Source organism: Pelophylax lessonae, assembly GCF_965119305.1.
Source record: "Pelophylax lessonae genome assembly, chromosome: 1".
Taxonomy (NCBI): domain Eukaryota; kingdom Metazoa; phylum Chordata; class Amphibia; order Anura; family Ranidae; genus Pelophylax; species Pelophylax lessonae.
Genome location: NC_138768.1, coordinates 169,439,934 through 169,464,394, shown reverse-complemented (window position 1 = coordinate 169,464,394; position 24,461 = coordinate 169,439,934). Strand labels below are relative to the sequence as shown.

At 46.0% G+C, this 24,461-nt stretch overlaps 1 protein-coding gene across 12 annotated transcripts in view; it reads right to left on the bottom strand.

The window, feature by feature from the left end:
• Window positions 1-24,461, bottom strand: part of PPIP5K2 (diphosphoinositol pentakisphosphate kinase 2) — a 218,946-nt gene that overhangs the window by 156,713 nt on the left and 37,772 nt on the right. For all 12 annotated transcript variants that reach the window (XM_082243664.1, XM_082243668.1, XM_082243672.1 and 9 more), the window contains exon 4: window positions 1,167-1,257. In XM_082243664.1, coding sequence (XP_082099790.1) covers window positions 1,167-1,257 — 91 coding nt within the window. The remainder of the gene's footprint in view (window positions 1-1,166; window positions 1,258-24,461) is intronic.

Genomic DNA, 24,461 nt, shown 5'->3' with positions numbered 1-24,461 from the left:
CTGTCAGTATAGGGTGCTATGTGTACATTCATGAGGAAGAAGAATGAACTTAAATGATTTTAGCAAATGGCTGCAATATAACAAAGAGTGAAAAATTTAAGGGGGTCTGAATACTTTCCGTACCCACTGTGTGTATATATATATATATATATATATATATATATATATATATATATATATATATATATATATATACACACACTCCGGACCTCCAGGGATGCCCCACAGTTCCCCCCCTCACTACAGAAGGGAGCTAGGAGCCAACGGAAGGAGCACCCAACTACATCTTAAATACCCGCTCTATACCCCTGTGTGGGGTGGGTATATCTGGTTAGTAGGTCTTTTTTCACTAGGGATCACCCTGCACCTCGCCAGTCACCCACCACGGGGTTACCGTAAGGTTGTTTTCACCATCCACCGGTACACCCATCAAGCTATGGACTAATACTTTTAACGCTAATCCAATACTGGCTATTTGGACTTTATTCCAGCCAGTTATCTAGCGGTCATTTATTGTGCACTTTCCTGCACCATTTGTCGTGATATTCACTTGTTTATTCGTTCAAATATTTTTAATTTTATTTTTACCTTATTCCTAGTGTAATATATCAAACACTTTGTGTCACTAGCACATACCATTTCCACTACCATATTTATTCATTTATTCAGTTATTTGATTTATTCACCCGCATATTTATATCCCACCTTGGTACGCACTTTGCCACGGGTTTTCACTACTGTATTTATTTATTCATTCAGTTATTTTATCTATTCACTTGTATATTTATATTCCACTTTGGCACGCACATTGCACTTTATCATTGGCTATTTATTTAGAGTGTATTTTATTATATGTGGATTGTATATATATTTTTAGTGTATATTTTATTCACTATTTTATATACACATTTCTAGTGCACATTTTATACTACACGCATTTAACTATTTATTGATACCCACCATATAGGCAGTGCCAATTACCCAATTCCCCACCCAGTACCTTATACAGTCTTTTGACTGTAGCTTAGGGTAGGCCACAGCCTATTTAAATTTATATTTATCCACATTCCTTGGATATCCTTAGCGCGGATTTCATTTTTAATCTTTAACACATATAGTTTTACAAGTCGATATGTCGCAAGTAGATATGGGTAATAAAAACTTACCTGTCTTGAATATGATATTGTAGATTCAAGTCATTGATAACAAATGGATTCCTGAGTTTTGCATAGTCAACTGCTTTATCCAATGGAAAACCTTGAATAAGAGATTACATTTATAAACCTATTTAAAACCAAAGTATTTAAAACATTTAAAAGAACTGAAAAATTTGATTTTTTTGTAAGAACTTACCGTAAAATCCTTTTCTCTTAAGCTCATTGACAGACGCAGTCCTCTTTGATTAATATCAGTAGGGTTATACTGCCCCCTACAGGAGTAGGACACTAGGCAGGAAAAACGTTCTGGCCACACCTTAGGGGCAGTCCCAGAGGGTATATCCTCTCTCTCCCTGCTACAGGATGTTAGTTATGTCACAAAGCAGTGTCAGAGAATTTAACCCAACCCAACTCAAAAATAGAGGGGCGGGTACTGCGTCTGTCAATGAGCTTAAGAGAAAAAGGATTTTACGGTTAGTTCTTACAAAAAATCTAATTTTCTCTGTCGCTCATTGACAGACGCAGTCCTCTTTGATTAATATCAGTAGGGACGTCCCAAAGCAGTGCCACAAATGAGGGGTGGGATAACGGAAATCAAAATCCAATCCAGAAGGCCCAACCGGTGCCAACTAGAAGTCTTAAAGGCTCATCGGACAAAGGATGAGACTCAACTGAAACCCCAACAGAAAAAACCCTTGAGGTAGACCACCGGTCTCCTCAAACAGCGGCCTGCAGAACCTTGCGGCCAAAAGAGGCATCCGCCAATGCCAGCACATCAACTTTGTAAAATTTTGTAAAGGTATGAACCGACGACCAGGTAGCCGCCTTGCAAACCTGAACCACTGACGCCTGATGGCGGAAGGCCCAGGAAGGACTAAGCGCCCGAGTGGAGTGCGCCTTAACAGGGAACAGAGGAACCCGACCCTTAATAGAATAAGCCTGTACCACTGTGTCTGATCCATCTGGAGATAGTCGCGGCAGACACAGGCAACCCCTTTCTAGGGCCATCCGTGATCACAAACAGTGAATCCGTCTCACGGAAAGATTCCGTAGTAGTCAAGTACACCCTGATCGCCCGAACCACATCCAAGGAGTGTAGCGCAAACTCCAGAGGATGACTGGGCTTAGGACACAGGGAAGGTAACACAATATCTTCATTTAGATGGAAATCTGAAACCACCTTAGGAAGGAAGGATGGATTCGGACGAAGAACCACCTTATCCCTATGAACCGCCAGATATGGGGAACGACAGGACAATGCGGCCAGTTCTGACACCCTGCGTGCAGAAGTGATAGCCACCAGAAAGTCCACCTTCTGGGATAAAGTAAGCAAGGGAATCTCCCTAATATTTTCAAAGGGAGGTTTCTGAAGAACCGACAACACCAAATTAAGATCCCAGGGCGGCAAGGGCGCGCGCACCGGCGGAGCCAGGTGCCGCACCCCCTGGATGAAATTCCGCACCAAGGAATGAGTAGCCAGAGGCTTCTGAAAGAAGATTGCTAACGCTGAAACCTGACCCTTGATAGTGCTCAAGGACAGTTTCTGCTCAACCCCCTTTTGCAGAAAAGCCAATATACGGGCCACCGAGTAGGAACGTGGAGGAAACCCAAGGGATTCACCCCACGCGATATAGGACTTCCATGTGCGATGAGACTTTTCTGGAAGTCGCTTTCCTTGCTTTAATTAGAGTAGGAATAACTGAAGCTGACAACCCTTAGTCCTTCAGCACCTGGGTCTCAACAGCCAGGCCGTTAAAGCCAGCGAACGTAAAGCAGGATGGAAGATCGGTCCCTGCGACAGCAGATCCTCCCTGAGAGGAAGTCGCCAAGGAACGTCTGCGACCAGCCTGACAAGGTCGGCGTACCAGGCCCGACAAGGCCAGTCCGGAGCTACCAGGATAACTGGAATTCCCTCCACCTCTATCCTGCGAAGAAGTTTCAGCAGCAATTTGAGAGGAGGAAAGGCATACAGTAGCTGGTACTGCCCCCACGGGGCGACCAGTGCGTCTGCGGCATCTGCTAGAGGATCGCGGGAGCGAGCTACAAACCTCCGCACCTTCCTGTTGAGCCAAGATGCCAACAGATCCACATCCGGGGTGCCCCAACGAAGGCACAGTTGGTGAAATACCTCTGGATGAAGGGACCATTCCCCTTGATCCAGAATCTGACGGCTGAGAAAATCTGCCTGCCAATTCTCCACCCCCGGAATGAATACCGCGGAGAGGGCTGGAACAAATCGTTCCACCCAACGAAGGATGCTGGCCACTTCGATGGCCGCCAGGACACTCTTGGTGCCCCCCTGGTGATTGACGTAAGCCACGGCCGTGGCATTGTCCGACTGGATCCGCACCGGGCTGCCCCGGAGCTGCTCGGTCCAGCGAATCAGACAAAGTCTGATCGTTCTCAGTTCCAATACATTTATTGGTAACCTGGATTCTTCCAGAGACCAGAGCCCCTGAGCAGATCGTCTGCCGAGAACCCCACCCTACCCGGATAGACTGGCATCCGTGGTGACAATCGTCCAATAGATTGGAAGAAATGACTTCCCCTGACTGAGCATTGGTGACCGAAGCCACCAAACCAGAGATTCCCTGGTCCGTTCGCTCAGCCGGATCCGATTGTCCCGGGAATCGGGATTCCGGTTCCATTTGAGAAGAATCTCCTTTTGAAGAATCCGGGTATGAGACTGGGCAAACGGTAGTGCCTCGAAGGAGGCCACCATCAGTCCCAGAACCCTCATGCAAGTCCGCAGAGAAGGCCAGTTGACGGTCAATAATAACTGAGTCGCCGACTGAATCTTCCTGATTTTCTCCACCGGGAGAAACACCTTTGCTAAGGATGTATCCAAAGTTAGGCCCAGATAGTTCAGTCTCCTGGTAGGGACCAGAGATGATTTCTGCCGGTTCACCAGCCACCCGAACTCTTCCAAAGAGATCATCGTGATCTCCAAGTTTAGTAACAGAGCCTGCGGAGACTCCGCATGGAGTAGAAGGTTGTCCAGGTAGCCTAGAACCGATATGCCCCGCTGTCGCAACAGTGCCAAAACTGGGGCCAAGACCTTTGTGAAGACCCGGGGAGCAGAGGCGAGACCAAAGGGTAACGCCGCAAACTGATAATGGTTCTCTCCCACGAAAAAGCGAAGAAAACGCTGATGTCCTGCATAAATGGGAATGTGAAGATAGGCATCCTTGATGTCTATGGATACCAGAAAATCCCCCTGATGCAGGGAGGCCATTTACTGTGCGAATGGACTCCATCTTGAATTTTTGTACTTGGACAAAAAGATTGAGTGCTCTCAAGTCTAGAATTGGACGCACCTTGCCCTCTTTTCTGGGTATTGTGAATAGGTTCGAATAGAACCCCTGAAAACATTCTGTCCAAGGAACATGGACCACCACTCCTTGTTGCATTAAATCCGTCACTGCCCCCCGCAAAGCTTCTAAGCGGTCCGGGGATAGTCGGATATTGGAAGGGAAGAACCGCACCGGTGGAAGTGATCAAAACTCGATCTTGTATCCTGCCCGTATGACCTCTTGAACCCATTTGTCTGGAATCCTGGAGAGCCATGGGTCCGGAAACCGGTGAAGACGTCCCCCCACCCCAGATGTGGGTGGGGGCGCACCTTCAGGCTGTATTGGTCTTATCTTCAGGTCTGGCAGGGCCGGACCTTTGTTTATTCGACCAGCGCCCTTTGAATCCCCCTGGGGGGGCTTTGGAGGACTTCGCCTTATCGCCCGCCCCAGAGGAGCGAAAAAATTTCTTATGAGCGGAAAAGGAAGGTCCCCGTCTGCGACGCGGTGCTTTCCCCTTAGTAGTCTGTGGTAAAAAGGTGCTCTTACCACCAGTGATACCCTTGATGATCTCATCCAAGGTGGCACCAAACAGGCGATCCCCTTGAAAGGGGAGGTTAGTCAAAGCTTTTTTGGAAGCTTGATCCGCTGACCAGCATTTTAACCACAGCATACGCCGAAGGACCACCGCCGAGATCGATACGCGCCCCATTAATGGAGCGGCGTCCAGGGCGGCGTCACAGACAAACTGTAGCGCTTGTACCATCTGCTCCAGCAAGTCCGATACTGCCGGGGGGAGACTTCTCCCCTCCAGATCTCGGCGTAACAACTTGGTCCACTCTGTCAATGTTTGTGCAACCAGAGCAATGGTGAACACTGGCCTTAAGGCTGACCCTATCAGGGAAAATATAGAGCGGGATATAGATTCCACTTTACGGTCCACTGGATCCCGAAAGGACGGAGCGTCCTCCACCGGGATAACCGTAGCTTTATTTAATCTGGAAATCGGTGAATCCACCGACGGTGGTACCGTCCATTTATTAAGGAGAGATTCTTCAAATGGATAGCGTCTAGCAATCCGTTTGGAAATACCAGGGGCTCGTTTTGGACGGACCCATTCTTCCTTAATAATATCTTGAAAACATTTGGGCAAAGGAAACACCTTTGCCATCTTGGTAGGCTTGCGAGTACCAAAAGCAATTTCAGTATGAACTGCTTCCGTAGGTATAAGCTCAAGTCTTAAAGTTTCCCGCACAGACACAATCGGTGCATCCACCAATGCTTCATCCTGCGCTATAGCGGAGGGAGAAAGGTCTTCCTCACTATCCGAGTAGATGGGATATGAGACACTAGCCCCAGAAGAGGGACCTGCAGCTGCTGCGACAGGCTCAGAATCTGTATCTGAAGTGTCAGATGAAATAGGGGTAGGCGGGGGTCGCTTCTTTGCGCCCCGTCCCTGACAGGCCACCGCCACCCGGGATACAAAATACTCCAAAACCGCTGATAATGCATCAATATTAAGTGGGGAACTGGAGGGTCCTGCGGCCACCTCGAGGGGATCAGGTGGGGATACATTTGTAACAGGTTCCATGACAATTCCAGGAACACTTGCCAGCAACCAAGGATTGTAAAAGAAAAAACTTTTTTTTTTTTTTTTTTTTGTATAATCCCCCAGCGCAACAGCGCCCCTCAGTGTTACCTGCTTCGGACCCCCACAGAGAGAGAGAGACCCCAAGGGCTCACCACCTGATGCACAGAAGCTTCTACCGAACTGCTCTCAGCGCTGTCCTTTACAGAACAGGAAGTCTTGTGGATCGATTTACCCGGGTAAAAGGAGGCGGCTCTGCCCCTTTACACGCCTTCCGGCACTCCCACCGCTACTCCACGAGGTAGCTGGGTGTATCAAAAATGGCCGCCCCCATGTAGGAGACATTAGGCTACGCCAAAATGGCGGCTCCGTGCGGCCTGCGGAAGAATGGCGGACCGTCCAGTCTGCTGGTGTGTGCGGCCTGCGGAAGGATGGCGGTCCGTGCGCCTGCGAAAGGATGGCGGCCCGTGCGGCCTTGAAAATCTCACAGGAACAAAAAACTGGAGAGAAAAAGCTAACTAATAAAGATTTATCTAAAAAAGCTTGCCAGGACCAGAGATCCCAGCAAGGAACTTAGGTCCTTACTCCTGACTAGGCAGAAAAAAACTAACATCCTGTAGCAGGGAGAGAGGATATACCCTCTGGGACTGCCCCTAAGGTGTGGCCAGAACGTTTTTCCTGCCTAGTGTCCTACTCCTGTAGGGAGCAGTATAACCCTACTGATATTAATCAAAGAGGACTGCGTCTGTCAATGAGCGACAGAGAAAGTTTATTTCAATTGAAAGACAATGAGAACCAGTCTCATTTTTTTTTTATTATTATTATTTACTACATAATTCTCTAACCACAGCAGGAATGGCTGAGACAGACTACATCAGAGCAAAATTTAAAGTGAACCTGTGCTCATTTAGCATTCTAGATTGTCACCAGACACATAGGAGGGAACTAAAAAGGTGCCTCTATTAATGATCACATATTTAATGAAAACAAAACCCAGGGCGCTTTGTTAATCAAATTCAACCATCCCCTGATGGTTGCAACATCAGGCCTACCATCAATCACCCAGCTACTAGTCAATGTCTCTATACATCTTAGTTATGTGAGATGGCAGTTTGCGGAAAAAGAAATGGGTGTTGCAGAGTTCCTAAAGGATAGGTTCACCTTTTATAACATGTTACACCCATATTCAGGGTGTAACATGTAATCAAAGGACCAGCCCGCTCCCCCCCTTTGACAGCTAGAGCCCAGCTAGCTGTCAAAGTTTTTTTAAAACGCGACTATGCGGGGCTCCGCCCGCATCACTCGTTCACAGTACTCTGTGAATGGAAAGCTACAAGTCCCAACAGCCTTAGCGGCTGTCAGCTTGTAGTTCTCAATGAACTATCAGGGCGCTGTAAGCACTGTGGTAGTTAATAGATTCTTCCTGTCAGAGTGTATCGGGTTGCTCGTACGAGGTATGAGCAAGCAGATACACTGACAGGTCTGCAGGAATCCTGCACGGCATCAGCGTTCTGTTCTGCTGATCACTGGTGCAATGCTTTACAGGCTCCTGCAACAAAAAATAATAAATTCACATTTTTTTTTTTACCTGAATGTTAATCAATTCTATCTTGGCATATATATATTAAATTATATTTCATGTAGATGTCAGGGGAGAAGCAAATGGGGATTATACAGTGATTAAAAAATAATAAATGCACTTTTTTTACCTTTAAAATATGTGCATTTTTTATTTTCTGTAACCACTTCTGGACCGAAAGGATTTGCCCCCTCAATGACCAGGCCATTTTTTGCAATACGGCACTGCGATAATTTAACGGAGAACTGCGCAGTCGTGCGATGATGTACCCAAATAAAATTGATGTCTTTTTCCCAAAAATAGAGCTTTCTTTTGGTAGTATTTGATCACCTTTGTGATTTTTATTTTTGTGGCATAAAACAAAAAAAAAAAAAAGTGACAATTCTGAAAAAAAAAAATATATATTTTTCACATTCTGCTATATAACATTCCCCAAAAAAAAAAAAAAAAAAATTTAAAATCAAATTTTTTCATTATTTTAGGCCAATTTGTATTCTGCTACATATTTTTGTCAAAAAAAAAAAAAAAAAAAAAAAAAAAAAATCGCAATAAGCGTATTTTGATTGGTTTGCGCAAAAGTTTTCACGTCTACAAGCTACGGGAAAGATTTAGGTCATTTTTATTATTTATTTTTTTTTGTACTAGTAATGCTGGCGATCTGCAATTTTTATCGGGACTGCAACATTGAGGCAGACAGATCGGACCCCTGACATTTTTGACACTTTTGGGGGGACCAGTGACATTACTACAGTAATCAGTGCTAAAAATATGCACTGTTACTGTAATAATGACATTGCCAGGGAAGGGGTTAACCTAGTGGGTGATCATGGGGTTAAATGTAAGCCTAGGGGAGTGTTTAACTGTGGGGGGGATGGGCTTTTGAAATGATCATAGAGACCTGTGATCCTATATAGAAGCTGCCCGTCTTTCTCTCTCAGCGGGGAGCGAACGTGTGTGGCCGGCGGCAATCAACATCCCTGCTGCTGAGTGGGAGTGTGCGCCGGTGGCGTGCGCTCGCCCTTTAGCACCAGGTGCACAACTGACGTAGTACTACATCGGTTCGCCCAGGAGGGTCCTTAAGCGGTTAATTTTGTAACTCTTAACTTTGAAATATTCGTGAAATTAAAGTCCCAAATCCCTTAAGTTTTTTTGATTTTATACAAGTTATTGGGGATGTGTGCCAAGTGCATGTCAATCAATCTTACCTTGGTAGGTGTATATATAAAATATATATATCAAGCTGACCGCGCACAAAAAACAGCAAGGATTGTGATAAACAGTACTTCTAAAGTCCCACTAGGATATCTAATTATTTCCAAACAGTGAAATAGTACTTCACTCCAGAAATCAACCGTGGGTTCAAAGATTCCTTCCTTCACCAACAATCACATGCACAGGCCACTCACCAAATACATTTGACCCCCATTACAGGCAGTCAAGCACATCAGAAGGGTATATCCATATAGATCCTGGGTCCATCAGATAAGATACTCTCTCAGAGTGGGGATGTGTATGAGAAATAAGAGATAGGCCTCTCATTGCGCAGTATATCAAAACAGTTTAATAAAAATGGAAATGCACTTAGAATAATGAAACTTGCTCTCTAGCCTTTTAAAAGCAGGATACGCCGTTCTGTGTTCCACCTGTGTCTCAAACAGCGAAAGTGACGTGTTGCGTATACGTATCCCTGCGCGTTTGCGTGTTGCGTATACGTATCCCTGCTGGCCACTTCCAACCACTAAATGGCATCTAAATTGTGGGTTACATTGGGTTTTTTCAACTGTTTACCATGAGATGGCATTAGTGTAGCTTTTTGGTGGGGTTGGATTTCCCCCCCCTTTTTTTTAAATGGGGTGTAATTTACTTTTTCCACCACTAGAGGTCTGGATTCGAGTCATAGGCATCTACTTCAAATTCCTTGCTAATTTAATGCCAATAATGCAGTGAACACTTGGATTGATTGATTTAGCTAACATCTGAGTTAATCAGCCATTAGGAGTAGGAGGATTGAATCGGATTGGACCATCCAGAGGCAGCTGTGTATATAATGAGTGAAGCGACGCATGCGATCATGTGACCCCTGGTGACGTAAGACGTTTGCTGATGAAACACGTAGGTGTACGGATACGCAACACGTCACTTCCGCTGTTTGAGACGCAGGTGGAACTGGGAACTGCGTCTCCTGCTTTTAAAATTATTATTGATATGATAGGATGTGATATGATTTTTAGAGTGGAGTGTCTTGGAGAGGATTGTCTACCATTTCACTGTTTGGGAATAATGAGATATCCTAGTGGGACTTTATAAGCACTGTATCACAATTCTTCGTGTTTTTTGAGCGCGGTCAACTTGATAGATATATTTTATATATACACCTTACAAAATTTTTAGATTTTTTGGCAAGTTCTTTGCTTTATGACGGGCTGCATGTATGTTAGGTTTTCTTGATTACGTTTTTTTGATTAACCCACAATTTGCATTAGTCCTGTATGCAACTGCAGGGGTGTTTGTCACTCTTGATTTAATTAATCCTATCTTGGTGTGTGTGTGTGTGTAAAAATATATATATATATATATATATATATATATATATATATATATATATATATATATATACACACACACACAGTGGGTACGGAAAGTATTCAGACCCCCTTAAATTTTTCACTCTTTGTTATATTGCAGCCATTTGCTAAAATCATTTAAGTTCATTCTTCTTCCTCATGAATGTACACATAGCACCCCAAACTGACAGAAAAACACAGAATTGTTGACATTGTTGCAGATTTATTAAAAAAGAAAAACTGAAATATCACATGGTCCTAAGTATTCAGACCCTTTGCTGTGACACTCATATATTTAACTCCGGTGCTTTCCATTTCTTCTGATCATCCTTGAGATGGTTCTACACCTTCATTTGAGTCCAGCTGTGTTTGATTATACTGATTGGACTTGATTTGGAAAGCCACACACCTGTCTATATAAGACCTTCCAGATCACAATGCATGTCAGAGCAAATGAGAATCATGAGGTCAAAGGAACTGCCCGAAGAGCTCAGAGACAGAATTGAGGCAAGGCACAGATCTGGCCAAGGTTAAAAAAATAATTTCTGCTGCACTTAAGGTTCCTAAGAGCACAGTGGCCTCCATAATCCTCAAATAGAAGACGTTTGGGACGACCAGAACCCTTCCTAGAGCTGGCCGTCCGGCCAAACTGAGCTATCGGGGGAGAAGAGCCTTGGTGAGAGAGGTAAAGAAGAACCCAAAGATCACTGTGGCTGAGCTCCAGAGGTGCAGTCAGGAGATGGGAGAAAGTTGTAGAAAGTCAACCATCACTGCAGCCCTCCACCAGTCGGGGCTTTATGGCAGAGTGGCCCGACGGAAGCCTCTCCTCAGTGTAAGACACATGAAAGCCCGCATGGAGTTTGCTAAAAAAAACACCTGAAGGACTCCAAGATGGTGAGAAATAAGATTCTCTGGTCTGATGAGACCAAAATAGAACTTTTTGGCCTTCATTCTAAGCGGTATGTGTGGAGAAAACCAGGCACTGCTCATCACCTGTCCAATACAGTCCCAACAGAGAAGCATGGTGGTGGCAGCATCATGCTGTGGGGGTGTTTTTCAGCTGCAGGGACAGGACGACTGGTTTCCATTCGAGGGAAAGATGAATGCGGCCAAGTACAGGGATATCCTGGACAAAAACCTTCTCCAGAGTGCTCTGGACCTCAGACTGGGCCGAAGGTTTACCTTCCAACAAGACAATGACCCTAAGCACACAGCTAAAATAACGAAGGAGTGGCTTCACAACAACTCCGTGACTGTTCTTGAATGGCCCAGCCAGAGCCCTGACTTAAACCCAATTGAGCATCTCTGGAGAGACCTAAAAATGGCTGTCCACCAACGTTTACCATCCAACCTGACAGAACTGGAGAGGATCTGCAAGGAGGAATGGCAGAGGATCTGCAAGGAGGAATGGCAGAGGATCTGCAAGGAGGAATGGCAGAGGATCTGCAAGGAGGAATGGCAGAGGATCACCAAATCCAGGTGTGAAAGACTTGTTGCATCTTTCCCAAAAAGACTCCTGGCTGTATTAGATCAAAAGGGGGCTTCTACTAAATACTGAGCAAAGGGTCTGAATACTTAGGACCATGTGATATTTCAGTTTTTCTTTTTTAATAAATCTGCAACAATGTCAACAATTCTGTGTTTTTCTGTCAGTATGGGGTGCTATGTGTACATTCATGAGGAAGAAGAATGAACTTAAATGATTTTAGCAAATGGCTGCAATATAACAAAGAGTGAAAAATTTAAGGGGGTCTGAATACTTTCCGTACCCACTGTATATATAATCTTTCATGTAGCTGTCGAGGAGAGAGCGAAGGGGAATTACATAGTGTCAAATCTTATGTGACAGTTCTGAGTCTACTGGGGCTGCCGACATCACATTAACCACTTCAGCATCAGGCCATTTTTGCGATACGGCACTGCGGTGTTCTAACCGACAATTGCGTGGTTGTGCGACGCTGTACCCAAATAAAATTGATGTCTTTATTTTTCCCACAAACTGAGCTTTCTTTTGGTGTTATTTGGTCACCTCTGCGAAACAAAAAAAGAACCATAATTTTGCAAAGAAAACAATATTTTTTACTTTCTGCATATAAAGCATACCCGATACAAAAATTTTAAAAACCAAACTTTTTCATCAATTTAGGCCAATACGTATTCTGCTACATATTTTTGATTAAAAAAAATCCTAATAAATGTATATTGATTGGTTTGCGCAAAAGTTATAGTGTCTACAAACTATGGGATAGATTTATAGAGACTTTTTTTTAAAGTATTTTTACTAGTAACGGCGGTGATCAGCGATTTTTAGTGGGACTGCGACAGACAAATCTGACACTAAGTGACACGTTTTGGGGACCAGTAACATCAATACAGTGATCAGTGCTTAACAAAAAAAAAAAAAAAAATGCATGGTTACTGTAAAAAATGACACTGGCAGGGAAGGGGTTAACACCTGGGCGATCAAGGGGTTAAGCGTGCTCCTAGGAAATGCTTTCTAACTGTGGGGGGAGTGGATGCACTAGAAGAAGAGAGATAGTGGTGTTTCAGCTTAGCTGAAACACAAGATCTCTCCCTTGCTCTGTGAAAGAACAGCAGTCTGCATTGTTTACATCATGGCTGCCGGACCCACTGATTGGCTCCCGCAGTGTCCAATCACAGTGGAAGAGGCGCGCGCCCCCGATATCACATTCACAAAATCACGCACATGTATGTGGTTTTGCGCAGCCGGGCTGCCCTGCTGCACTATATATGCGCTGGGCAGTCTGGAACTGGTTAAAGATGCTCAGTAGCACTTTTTGGCTCTGAGGAAGAGGGTTCGCCCTCGAAACGCGTCAGCCTTAGCAGATCTGTGCAGACATCCACCCGCTATCCAGCACCGCGCAGTGCCTTGGCTACCTCAGAGATCCTTTGTTCTTGTTTACATGTGTGCTATCTACAATTGTCTTGTGAGTATAATGTACACCATTTTAAAATTTTAATAAACCTTTTTAGTGGTAATGCACTAAGTCGGTGCGCCCTTCTCTTGTTGTTTTTCCATGTGTGTTGGATACCCTTGGTCCTGAGGGGGCAGCAAGAAAAAGATGGCAGGGCCCAGCACCAGTATCAGGGCTTTTGGTTGTCTATGTAAAGGAGACTTATACAGGTAAATAACATGCCACTTTTCTGACGTTAACCCCTCTTGTTAATGTATTGCACCAAATTCATGAAGCATTTGCTACACTTTTGGTTCGGACAGCGACTTACTCACCAAATTCAGGTAGTTCTAAAATGAGCCACATTTACATTATGTTGCACTACATGCACCAAATGTAAGAGCGGAGCTAATCAAGACCAACTCTCTTTTGGCGTACAGACAAAAACTTGGTCAGACAGATTTTGCAGAAGTGTCTCGTGTGCATTCTAAAAGTGGCGCAGCATGCCCCAAATTCAAGTACAAGTTCTAAACGGGTACAGCGGTTAAAAAAAAAGTATTGAGCACATCACCATTTTTCTAGGGTAATATATTTCTGAAGGTGCTATTGACATGAAAATTTCACGTCGGTCACAACCCATGCAATCCATACATACAAAGAAACCAAAACAAATAAGTTCACATAAGTTCACACAGGGAAAAAGCATTGAACACATGAAGAAAGGGAGGTGCAAACAGGTAGGGAAAGACAAGACACCATAGTGTGCAAATTATTATCAGCTGGTTCAGTCACAACTGATGGCCTATAAAAAGGTGGCTCATTATCAAGGTGTTCCACAAGAAACATCTCATTAATGGGTAAAAGCAAAGAGCTCTCTCAAGACCTTCACAATCTTGGCCCTCGTTCAAACTGAAGCGATTCGTCATGCAATTTGACAGGTCAAATCGCATGACAAGTCGCAGCCTATTGTCGGCAATGGCACCATTCCAATCAGTGCAAAGTCAACTTTGCAGCGCAGCCCCGGTTTGCAAAAATAGTTCCTGCGCTACTTTAAAAAGTAAAGTTTGAATGTGGAAACATCATTGTGTGGGGCTGTTTTTCAGCATACAGTACTGGCAAACTTCTTATCATTGAAGGAAGGATGAATGGAAAAAATGTACCAAGACATTCTTGATAAAAGTCTACTGCCATCTACTAGGGGTGTTGAAAATAAATTGGCGCATCGATGCATTATGATTCAGCCTTGAACGATTCTGCATCTGAATTGTGATGGCACACCCTGCATCTCCTGACATCCTTCTATCCCCCTCATTTAGTTAGTCATTCCCCTCCCTCTATCCTTCGTTCGGGGTTCCCTCACATCACTCATTAATCACTCACAAGGCAATCTGTGGGGGGCAGAGTCCTGTGACGTCTGGATTAGGAGGGAAGAGGAATGAGAAACTAAAGGGTGGAGTTGTATGACGTTGCAGAGGAGGAGAGGTTGGGCGATCCAGAGTCAGGAAGAGAGCGGAAAGTATAGTCAGAAATGGAGGAGTGGAGTCGGTGAAGTGAGGAGCAGGGATGGGGATGGGCACGCTGTTCTGTACACCCCTGCCCCCCCCCCCCCCCAGCTGTCTACTGTACACACCCCCCTCTCCCCCACACACCTGTATACTGTACATCCCCCTCCCCCACACACCTGTATACTGCACACTCCCCTTTCCTCACACCTGCCTCTCCTGACGTCATCCCGATGCGCCGTTTCTTCTCCCGTGTCTGCCTCGCCACCACTCGCCAACCATCTTCTGCGCCCAGATAAAAATAAGTGCAATATTATTTGTTTAAAAAAGTTGTGCATTAAACAAACTGTAAAGTTTTTGGCAGTAAATATCAGCAAAAAACTCCTCAGTCCATGCTTTTCCCCTTTGTAATCTGGTGACACAGATGCTTGTAATGCTGGGACATTCTGCTACATTTTTATACAGACTGGTGTAAAATAATATGCCACTGATACAAACCCTCTCAAAGCAGTTTGATGCCATTTAGTATTTACTGTTCCAAGTACTGTTGTTGTCTGCGGTGTTCAGACTTTGCTACATGCAGGGAGTGTTTTTTTAAAAATATTTTTAAAGCAGATTCATCTTTTGACTGATTTAAATTTTTTATGAAAACCATGGGCAGTAATTGTGATGCATTGCGGAATCTAATCAAATTGAATCAAAGAACAGGATAATCGTAATCAAATTGATTTGAGAGACCAGTGAAGATGCGCACCTCTACTATCTACCAGGATGAAGAGGATAAATCAAGGGGGGACATTTCAGCAAGACAATAAACCCAAACACAAAGCCAAGGAAACTCTCAATTAGTTTCAAAGAGAGAAAATAAAGCTGTTAGAATGGCCCAACCAATCACCGGACTTAAATCCAATAGAAAACCTATGAAACTAAAGATCAGAGTTCATAGAAGAAGTCCATGCAACCATCAAGATTTGAAGGCTATGTGGAAAAATAGGCCAAAAATCACACCTGGGCAATGCATGCCACTAGTTTCTCCATACAGGAGATGTATGTCTTAAAGGCTAAGTTCCCTTTTTTTTTCTTCTAAATTCCAGCTCCCCTATGTACCAATATAGCATTAGCCACTTAAAGCCTAACTCCACTTTTGTTGAGGAAAAAAAAAAAAAACATTCCCCTCTGGGTGATCTATGTACATTACAAGGATGTTAAATTTTGTTGCAGATTCCTGCCTTTTGTTATTCTGAAGGAATCCCCGTTTGTTCCTCTGTGCTGAGTGGGTCTAATGGGAGTGGTTTTAAAATGATCATTCAGCTGTGGCAGTTGCAGAGCTCTATTGAGAAAAACTGCTGGGCCTGCATCCCTTTATACAAGTTCCTATTGGGAGTATCTCCCCCAAAAAAATGGGATTTTTGACCATAAAATCTATTTCTCAGATATTCATTGACGGACACAGCTTCCAATCTTCGTAACCATTGGGTTGTACTGCCCCCAACAGGAGTAGGACACTAGGCAGCAAAAAAGTCTGGCTACGCCTATGGGCAGTCCCAGGGGGTATACTCCCTCTCTCTGCTATAGGTACTTACAAGCAGTGTCAGAAGAATTACAACTCCACAGAGGGGTGGGTGCTGTGTCCGTCAACGAACATCGGAGAAATTGATTTTACAGTAAGTCAAAAATCCCATTTTCTCTTTCATTCATTGACGGACACAGCTCCTGATCTTCATAACCATTGGGACATCCCAAAGCAGTGGGGGAGCTCAAAACAACTGGAGCTCACCTGAAACAAAAAAAAAACAATACACCCTCAAAAGGACCAGGTTCCTCTAAACAGCAGCCTGTAAAACCTTGCGGCAAAATAGGCATCCGCAGATGCCAAAACATCCACTTTTTAAAACTTTGTGAAAGTGTATACAGACGACCAGGTAGCTGCCTGGCAAACCTGCGTCACTAACGCCTGAAGACGGAAGGCCCAGGAGGCACTGAGTGCCCGAGTAGAGTGAGCCTTGACAGGGAAAGGAGGAACCTGACCCTTGATGGAATAGGTCCGAACCACTGTCTGTCTGATCCATCTGGAAATGGTCGCAGAAGAAGCGGACAACCCTTTCCAAGGCCCAGCCATAAGCACAAATAGTCTAATTTCCTAAAAGACTTTGCAGCTGCCAGGTACACCCTAATCGCCCGGACCACATGCAAGGCATGCAAAGCAATTTCCTTCAGATGTTTTGGCCTGGGACAAAGGGAACGCAACACAATGTCGTAATTCAAATAAAAATCAGAGACCACCCGAGGCAAGGTGAAGGACAAGACAACCTTGCCAGCTCCGACACCCTACGTGCAGAAGTAATAGCCACCAAGAAGGCCACCTTCTGGAACAATGTAATCAGAAGAATCCCACAAATATTTTCAAAAGACGGTTTCTGGAAAACCGACAGAACCAAATTGAGATCCCACGGAGGCAAAGGAGACCGCACTGGAGGAGCCAATTGGCGAACCACCAGAATAAAAAGGTGAGCATCAAAGAATGCGTGGCCAAAGGACATTGAAAAAAAAAAAACGCCAGGGCTGAAACCTGGCCCTTGATGGTACCCAAGGCCCAACGCTGCTCAACACCTCAGAGGAGGAAAGCCAAACTCCGAGCCACCGAAAAGGAGCGGGGGGTGAATCTCATGAGAGCCACACCACGTAATGTACGCTTTCCAAATGCAATAATTAAAACTTCCTAGAGGTAGATTTGCTAGCTTTTAGCAGCGTGGGATCACCGATTCAGACAACCCTCTATCCTTCAGCACCTGGCTTTCGACGGCCAAGCCAAGTTAAAGCCAGTAACTAAAAAGCAAGATGGAAGATTCGCCCTTCGGCCAACAGACCTTATCTGACGGGGAAGTCTCCAAGGAGCATCAGCGACCAACCGTATCAGTTTCATGTACCAAGACTAAGGACCGGAGTTGAGAAACACTGGTCTAGAGATTGTGGATTATTGTCCCAGCTAGCAAGAATCTTACTTTGCAGAGGTCTTGTGAGGAACTGTGCAAAGGAACCGCCTCAAAAGGTAGACACCATCAGGCCCAGCACCCTCATGCAAGTCCTGAGAGATGACCGACTGCTGGACAACAGGAGCGGAATTGCATTCTGCAGCTTTGGGAGCTTATCCCATGGGAGAAACACCCTGGCAGAGGCCAGGTCAAGAGGCAGACCTAGATAGTTCAACTTGGTGGACGGAACCACAGCGGATTGCTGGAAATTCAGTTTCCAACCGAACTGCAGAGTACACACAGTAATCTCCAGGTTGTCCGTAAGAGCAGTTGGAGACTGTGCTTGCAGAAAATGATCGTCCAAGGTGCTCCAGTACCGCAATCCCCCGCTCGCGCAACAATGCCAACACCGGGGCCAACACTTTATGAAGACCCGAGGAGCTGAGGTGAGACCAAGGGGTAATGCCACAAATTGATAATGCTCCTCGCCCATGGCAAGTGGAGGAAGTGCGAATAACTGACCTATCGGAATATGACGGTAAGCGTCCTTGATATCAATAGAGGCCAGAAGATCCCCTTAATGTAGGGATGCCACTACCGTACAAATGGACTCCATTCAGAACTTCTGTACCTGCACTAAGCGGTTCAGAGCTTTGAGGTCCAGAATTTGACATACCTTGTCTTCCTTCCTGGGAAGTGCAAACAGGTTAGAAGAAAAGGTTCTGATTCTGGAACCGGAACAATAATCCCTTGTAGTAGCAAGTCTTTTACCGCCCCGAAGAGACCTCACAGGCAGTCTGGGGAAAAACGCAAGTTGGAAGGTAAGAACCTCTCTGGAGGAGAAGCCCAAAACTCATCTTTTAGCCGGACAGAATCAGCTCGTGGACTCACTTGACTTGAATCAGGGAGGTCCACGCGTCCCTCGGCTTACCAGACCAGGTCCTATTGGAACTTCCAGAGGAGGTCTTTACAGACTTTGATCCCTTGTCTTGAGATCCTGCTTAATGATATCATCAGGGAGGATCCGAACAGGCGATCCCCCACAAAGCAGTAAAGAGGGTTATATGCTGCGCCAATCTCAATGAATAAACAGCACAAAAGCAGCTAGCGCAAGTCCTGAATAATGGATACAATAGATAACAGCAATAGGTGCAGCGCTTATGTATAGTGAACAGTCCGTGTATAGTCCACAAACAGTGATGAAATAGATCGTGTCAACCCGATTCCAATACAGATATAAATCCAGGGGCCACCACCAACAATCACCCAGGTGTTCAAGCCTCTTACCAAATGTAAGCGACCCCCATTACAAGGGAAGATCAGAGAAGGCCTTCTTGGAAGTCTGGTCGCAGACCAGCATTTCAGCCATATCCTGCGCGAAGGAATACTGCTGTCACGGACAGCCTAGAGACTAAGGGAGCAGCATCCAGAGAGACATTACAGACGAACTGCAACCCCTGCACCAACTTGTCTGCCAGCTCCGCAAAGGCAGGGAGAAGCTGTTCCCCCTCCAGATCCCGGCGCAAAATCTTTGCCCACTCCGACAGTCTAGGACACCAAAGCTATGGTGAACACCAGCTTAAAGACTGAAGTAAACATGTGGCGGACCAAAGTCTCGGCCCCCCTGTCAAAGGGGTCTTAAAAAGCCGGAGACTCCTCCATCGGAATTAGGGTGGATTTATTCAGCCTGAAAACCTGAGAATCCACCACAGGTGGGACTGTCCACTTATTCAACAGAGACTCCTCAAAAGAAATACCGTCTAGCGAAACGTTTAGGCAGCACCATATTGCGTTTAGGACAACCTCACTGACTAGCGACAATTTTGTCAAAGTAGGTGGGAAAAGGGAATACCTTACCACTTTTGATAAGCTGCTGGTACCAAAAAGGGACCGACGTCTCTGACACAGCAGCAGAAGCTGCATGCTTAATTTATAAAGTTACCCGCCTTGATACAATCAGTGCATCCACCAGCGCCTTTACATGCGCGGCTGAAAAGGGAAGAGGAATCATCCTCACTATCAGAGCACTCGAAGTGCGTGGACGCAGACCCAGTAGGGTCGCTACATACTAAGCTCACCCCAAAACATTATAATCAGGGGAGACCGCCGATTGTGATCCCGCAAGAGAACGCCAGTCAAGGGTCCACAAATGGACCACCCATGAGACCCCGCAAAAAACAAGTGGGTTGCCCTCTGAGCCCTCCACAGAGGACATAATAGAACATAGCCCCCTTAAAGGGGGGCTGCCCACCGTGACACAGAAGCGTAGGCAGGGTATCCTTGCATACACAATAATGGCAGAAAGACTGTCACTAAAAAAGAAGCGCCCCAACAGCGCCACCCCGATCAAGGGAGGTGCCAAGCTGACCATATGGCCCAGCAGGCCTGCGACCTAAATTTTTGTAGAGTCCAAGACGCAATTGCATGGATCTTTAGTGCGGCAGATGCCCAAAGAGAGAGTTGGGGCCTTAAACTAGACTCACTGAGGCTGGTGCTCAACTCAGCCGCATGGCCTAATAGCCCATGGCTTAAATTTTTGAGGGCACCCAGCTGCCAGGAAGGGGGGAAGGGAGGGGGAAGGAAGGGAGGGGGACCCGAGGGGTCCGACTGTCCCATTTAGGGAAACACATCCACCCAGAAAGGCCACCAGGGAAGGGGGGGGCACTACTTACCATACAATGGAACCGGGTGGGCACTGCTTCAGGCAGACCACATCTCTCCATCGAAATTGGGGAGCTGCGAACCAGGAGGGACGCTGCGACTCAGGCCTGGACCTGGTCGTATGCGTCCTCGCGAGACATTTAACCTACAGGCCAGCTCCCGTTCAGTGGGGCTATGTCGTGGCCGATCTAGCACGGAGCTGAGGTCTGCATGCGCTTGCTGGCTGGACTGGGGAGTCCGTAAGGATCTAGAATATCCAGTCCGTTGCCCAGTCCACCAGGTGATTGTAGTTCTCACAGGAACAGAAAAAAACAAAAACGAGAAAAAAAAAAATCAGTTTAAAAAAAGAAAAAAAAATGCTAGGAGCAGGTACCCCAGCAAGGAACTAGGTCCTTACTCCTGACTAGGCAAAAAAAAACTGAATGCCTAAAGCAGGAAGTGGGAGTAAACCCCCTGGGACTGCCCCATAGACATAGTAAAGCGTTTTCCTACCTAGTGTCCTTCTCCTGAAGGGGCAGCATAACCCAATGGTAAAGAAGATTCTGGAGCTGTGTCCGTCAATAAATGAAAGAGAAATCCCATTTTCTCTTTCGTTCATTGACTGACACAGCTCCTTATCTTCTTGACCATTGGGACGTCCCAAAGCAGTGTCAAACATGAGGGGTGGGAACAGCAACATAAAATTCCCAAGGCTAAACCGTAGCCAACCAGGTAAAATGGAGCTCAACCATAAACAACTGGAACTCACCTGAGAAAAAACAATACCACCCTCAAAGAGGAACAGGTCCTCTAAACAGCAGCCTGCAAAACCTTGCGGCCAAAAGAAGCATCCACAGATGCCAACAAATCCACCTTATAAAACTTTGTGAAAGTGTACACAAACAACCAGGTGGCCGCCTTACAAACCTGCAGCACTGACACCTGAAGGGCCAGGAGGCACTAAGGCCTGAATCACGGTCTGTCTGATCCATCTGCAAATGGTCGCAACAAAAGCAGCCAACCCTTTCCGAGCTACATCCGTGAGCACAAATAGGGAGTCTGACTTCCGAAAAAACTCCATAGTTGCCAGTTACACCCTGATTGCCAGACCACATCTAGGGAATGCAAGGTAATTTCCTTAGGATGTTTAGACCTGGGACATACGGAAGGCAACACAATGTCTTCATTCAAATGGAAATGAGAAACGACCTTTGGAAGGAACGATGGACAGGGACGAAGAACTACTAGGTAAGGTGAACAACAAGACAACACAACCAGCTCCAACACTCTGCGCAGCAGTAATAGCCACCAAATAGGCCACCTTCTGGGACAACTTAAGCAGGGGAACCTCCCGAATATTTTCAAAGAGAGGTTTCTGGAGAACGAACAACCAAAATGAGGTCCCATGGCGGCAATGGAGACTGTACTGGAGGAGCCAAGTGTCGAACTGCCTGGATAAAAGTACGCACCAAGGTAAGTGTTGCCAATGGACGTTGAAAGAAAACCGCCAAGGCCGAAACCTGGCCCTTAACGGTACCCAAAGCCAGGCTCTGCTCAACCCCCCCCCCATTGGTGGAAAAGGGGGAACCCCAAGAGAGAGTCACACCATGCAATGTACACCTTCCTAGTACGACAGTAGATCTTCCTAGAGGTAGATTTTCTAGCGTTTAACCACTTGCTGTCTGCTCACTAGAGCACTACTGCGGCAAAGTGGCTCGATAACGTCTGGCGACGTAGACCTACGTCGCCAGACATTCCCCTTTCTCGGCGGCGCGCGCCCGCCGCCGGAGGCTCACTCCCGCTGTATTCAGTCACAGTGGGAGTCGGGCCAGGGGAGGAGCAGCGGCGATCGTCGGGGAATCGAGTCTGGAGATCCGCCAGCTTGTGTAAACAGAGCGGGCGGATCTCCTAAGTGACAGGCAGTGACAGATTGCAAGGTTTAGCATAGCTGAACATGCGATCTGTCCCTGTGTCACTCAATCACCTCCACCCACACATGTTAGTAAGCACCAGGCATACATTAACCCCTCCCTCTCCAATAAAATTAACCCCTTCCCTGCCAGTGTCATTTTTACAGTAACAGTGCATATATATAGCACTGATTACTGCAGTAATGTCACTGGTACCCCCAAGTGTCAAAAATGTCAGTCAAGGGTCCGATCTGTCCGCCGCAATGTCGCAGTCCCGGAAAAAAAAAAAAAAAAAATCGCAGATCGCCGCCATTACTCGTTAAAAAAAAAAAAAAACACCAAAAATGACAGAAATCTTTCCCTTAGTTAGTAAACGCAATAACTTTTGCACAAACCAATCAAAATACGCTTATTGTGATTTTTTTTTACCAAACATAGGTAGCAGAAAACAAATTGGCCAAAAATGTAAAAAAATTTTGATTTTTTTACATTTTTTGGGGGGGAATTTCATATAAAAAAAAAGTGAAAAATATTGTTATTTTTTCAAAATTTACGCTTTTTCTTGTTTATAGCGCAAAAAGTAAAAATCGCACAGGTGATCAAATACCACCAAAAGAAAGCTCTGTTTGTGGGAAAAAAGGACGTAAATTTCGTTTGGGTACGGCGTCTCACGACCGCGCAATTGTCAGTTAAAGTCGCACAGTGCCGAATCGCAAAAAGTGGCCCAGACGTAAGACAGCAAAATCCTCCAGTGGTAAAGTGGTTAACAGCGTATGAATCACCGATTTAGACAAACCTCTATCCTTCAGCACCTGGTTTTAAACAGCCGTTAAAGCCAGCAACTGTAAAGCAGGATGGAAGATTGGCCCTTGAGACAGCAGGCCTTCCCTGAGAGGAAGTCTCCAAGAAAAATTGGCGACCAGCCATACCAGATGAGCGTACCAAGACCAGCGAGGCTAGTCTGGAGCCGCTAGAATGCGTCTGTGGTATTGGCCAGAGGAACCCGAGACTGTGCCACAAACCTTTATACATTCCTTAAAATGTGAACTGCAGAGAGGACTGAAACGAATTGGTCTGCCCACCTTAGAATGCCGGCTACTTCCCGAGCCGCCAGGACACTTCTTGTGCCCCCTTGGTTATTGACATAGACCATGGCCATGGCATTGTCCGATTGAATTTGTACTGGACACCCCTGAAGACGAATTGTCCAATCATCCAGACAAGGTCTGATCGCTCGGAGTTCCAGTACATTAAATCGGCAGTCTGGACTCCTCCCCACCCGGACAGGATGGCATCCATTGGGATAACTGTCCAGTACAGGAGGAGAAAGAATTTTCCCTGTCGAAGTGCTGGAGAACAAAGCCACTTCTAGAGACCGTGGATTCTTGTCCCATTTCACCAGAATATCTTTTTCTAGAGATCTTTTGTGGAACTGTGCAAACGGAACCGTATTGAAGATAGACATCAGGCCCAGCACCCGCATGCAAGCCCGGAGTGATGACCGTCTGCTGGACAACAGAAGCTGAATTTCCTCCTGCAATATCTGGAATGTTTCCAGAAGAAAAACACTCTGGCGGAGGCCGAGTCCAGAGTCCAATAGTCCAGTTTTGTGGACGGAACCAGAGCAGACTTCTGAAGGTTCAGAATCCAACCAAACTCTCTCAGAGTTTGCAGAGTAATCTCCAAGTTGTCCATCAGAGTAGTTGGAGGCTCCGCTCGCAGAAGATCATTTAGGTACCCAAGCACCGCGATCCCCCGCTTACGCAACAATGCTAGCACCGGGGCCAACACTTTTGTGAAGACCTGAGCAGTGGAGGCGAGACCAAAGGGTAACACCACAAATTAATAATGCTCCTCACCCCCGGCAAAGCAGAGTAAGCGCTGGTGACCAGCACATAGTGCCATGTGAAGGTAGGAGTCCTTGATGTCGATAGAAGCGAGAAAATCTCCTTGATGTAGGAACGCCACTATCGTACGAATAGAAATCGGTACCGGAACAAATACCCCTTGAAGTAACAAGTCTTGCATTGCCCCAAAGAGACCCCGTAAGCGATCTTGGGACAAGTGCAGGTTGGAAGGGAAGAACCTTTCTGGATGACAAGGCCAAAACTCGATCTTGTAGTCGGACAGAATGACTTTGTGGACCCACTTGTCCTGTACCACGGAGGTCCACGGATCCGGAAACCAGCGAATACGTCCCCCCCCACCCCAGATACGGGTGAGGGCAGCCCTTCATGCAGAAGGAAGCCTTGTCCGAAGGTCTGGAAGAGCCCGCTTGTGGCTTTCCAGACCAGGTCCTCCTGGAACCTCCGGTGGAGGCCCTGAAGGGCTTCGATCCCTTGTC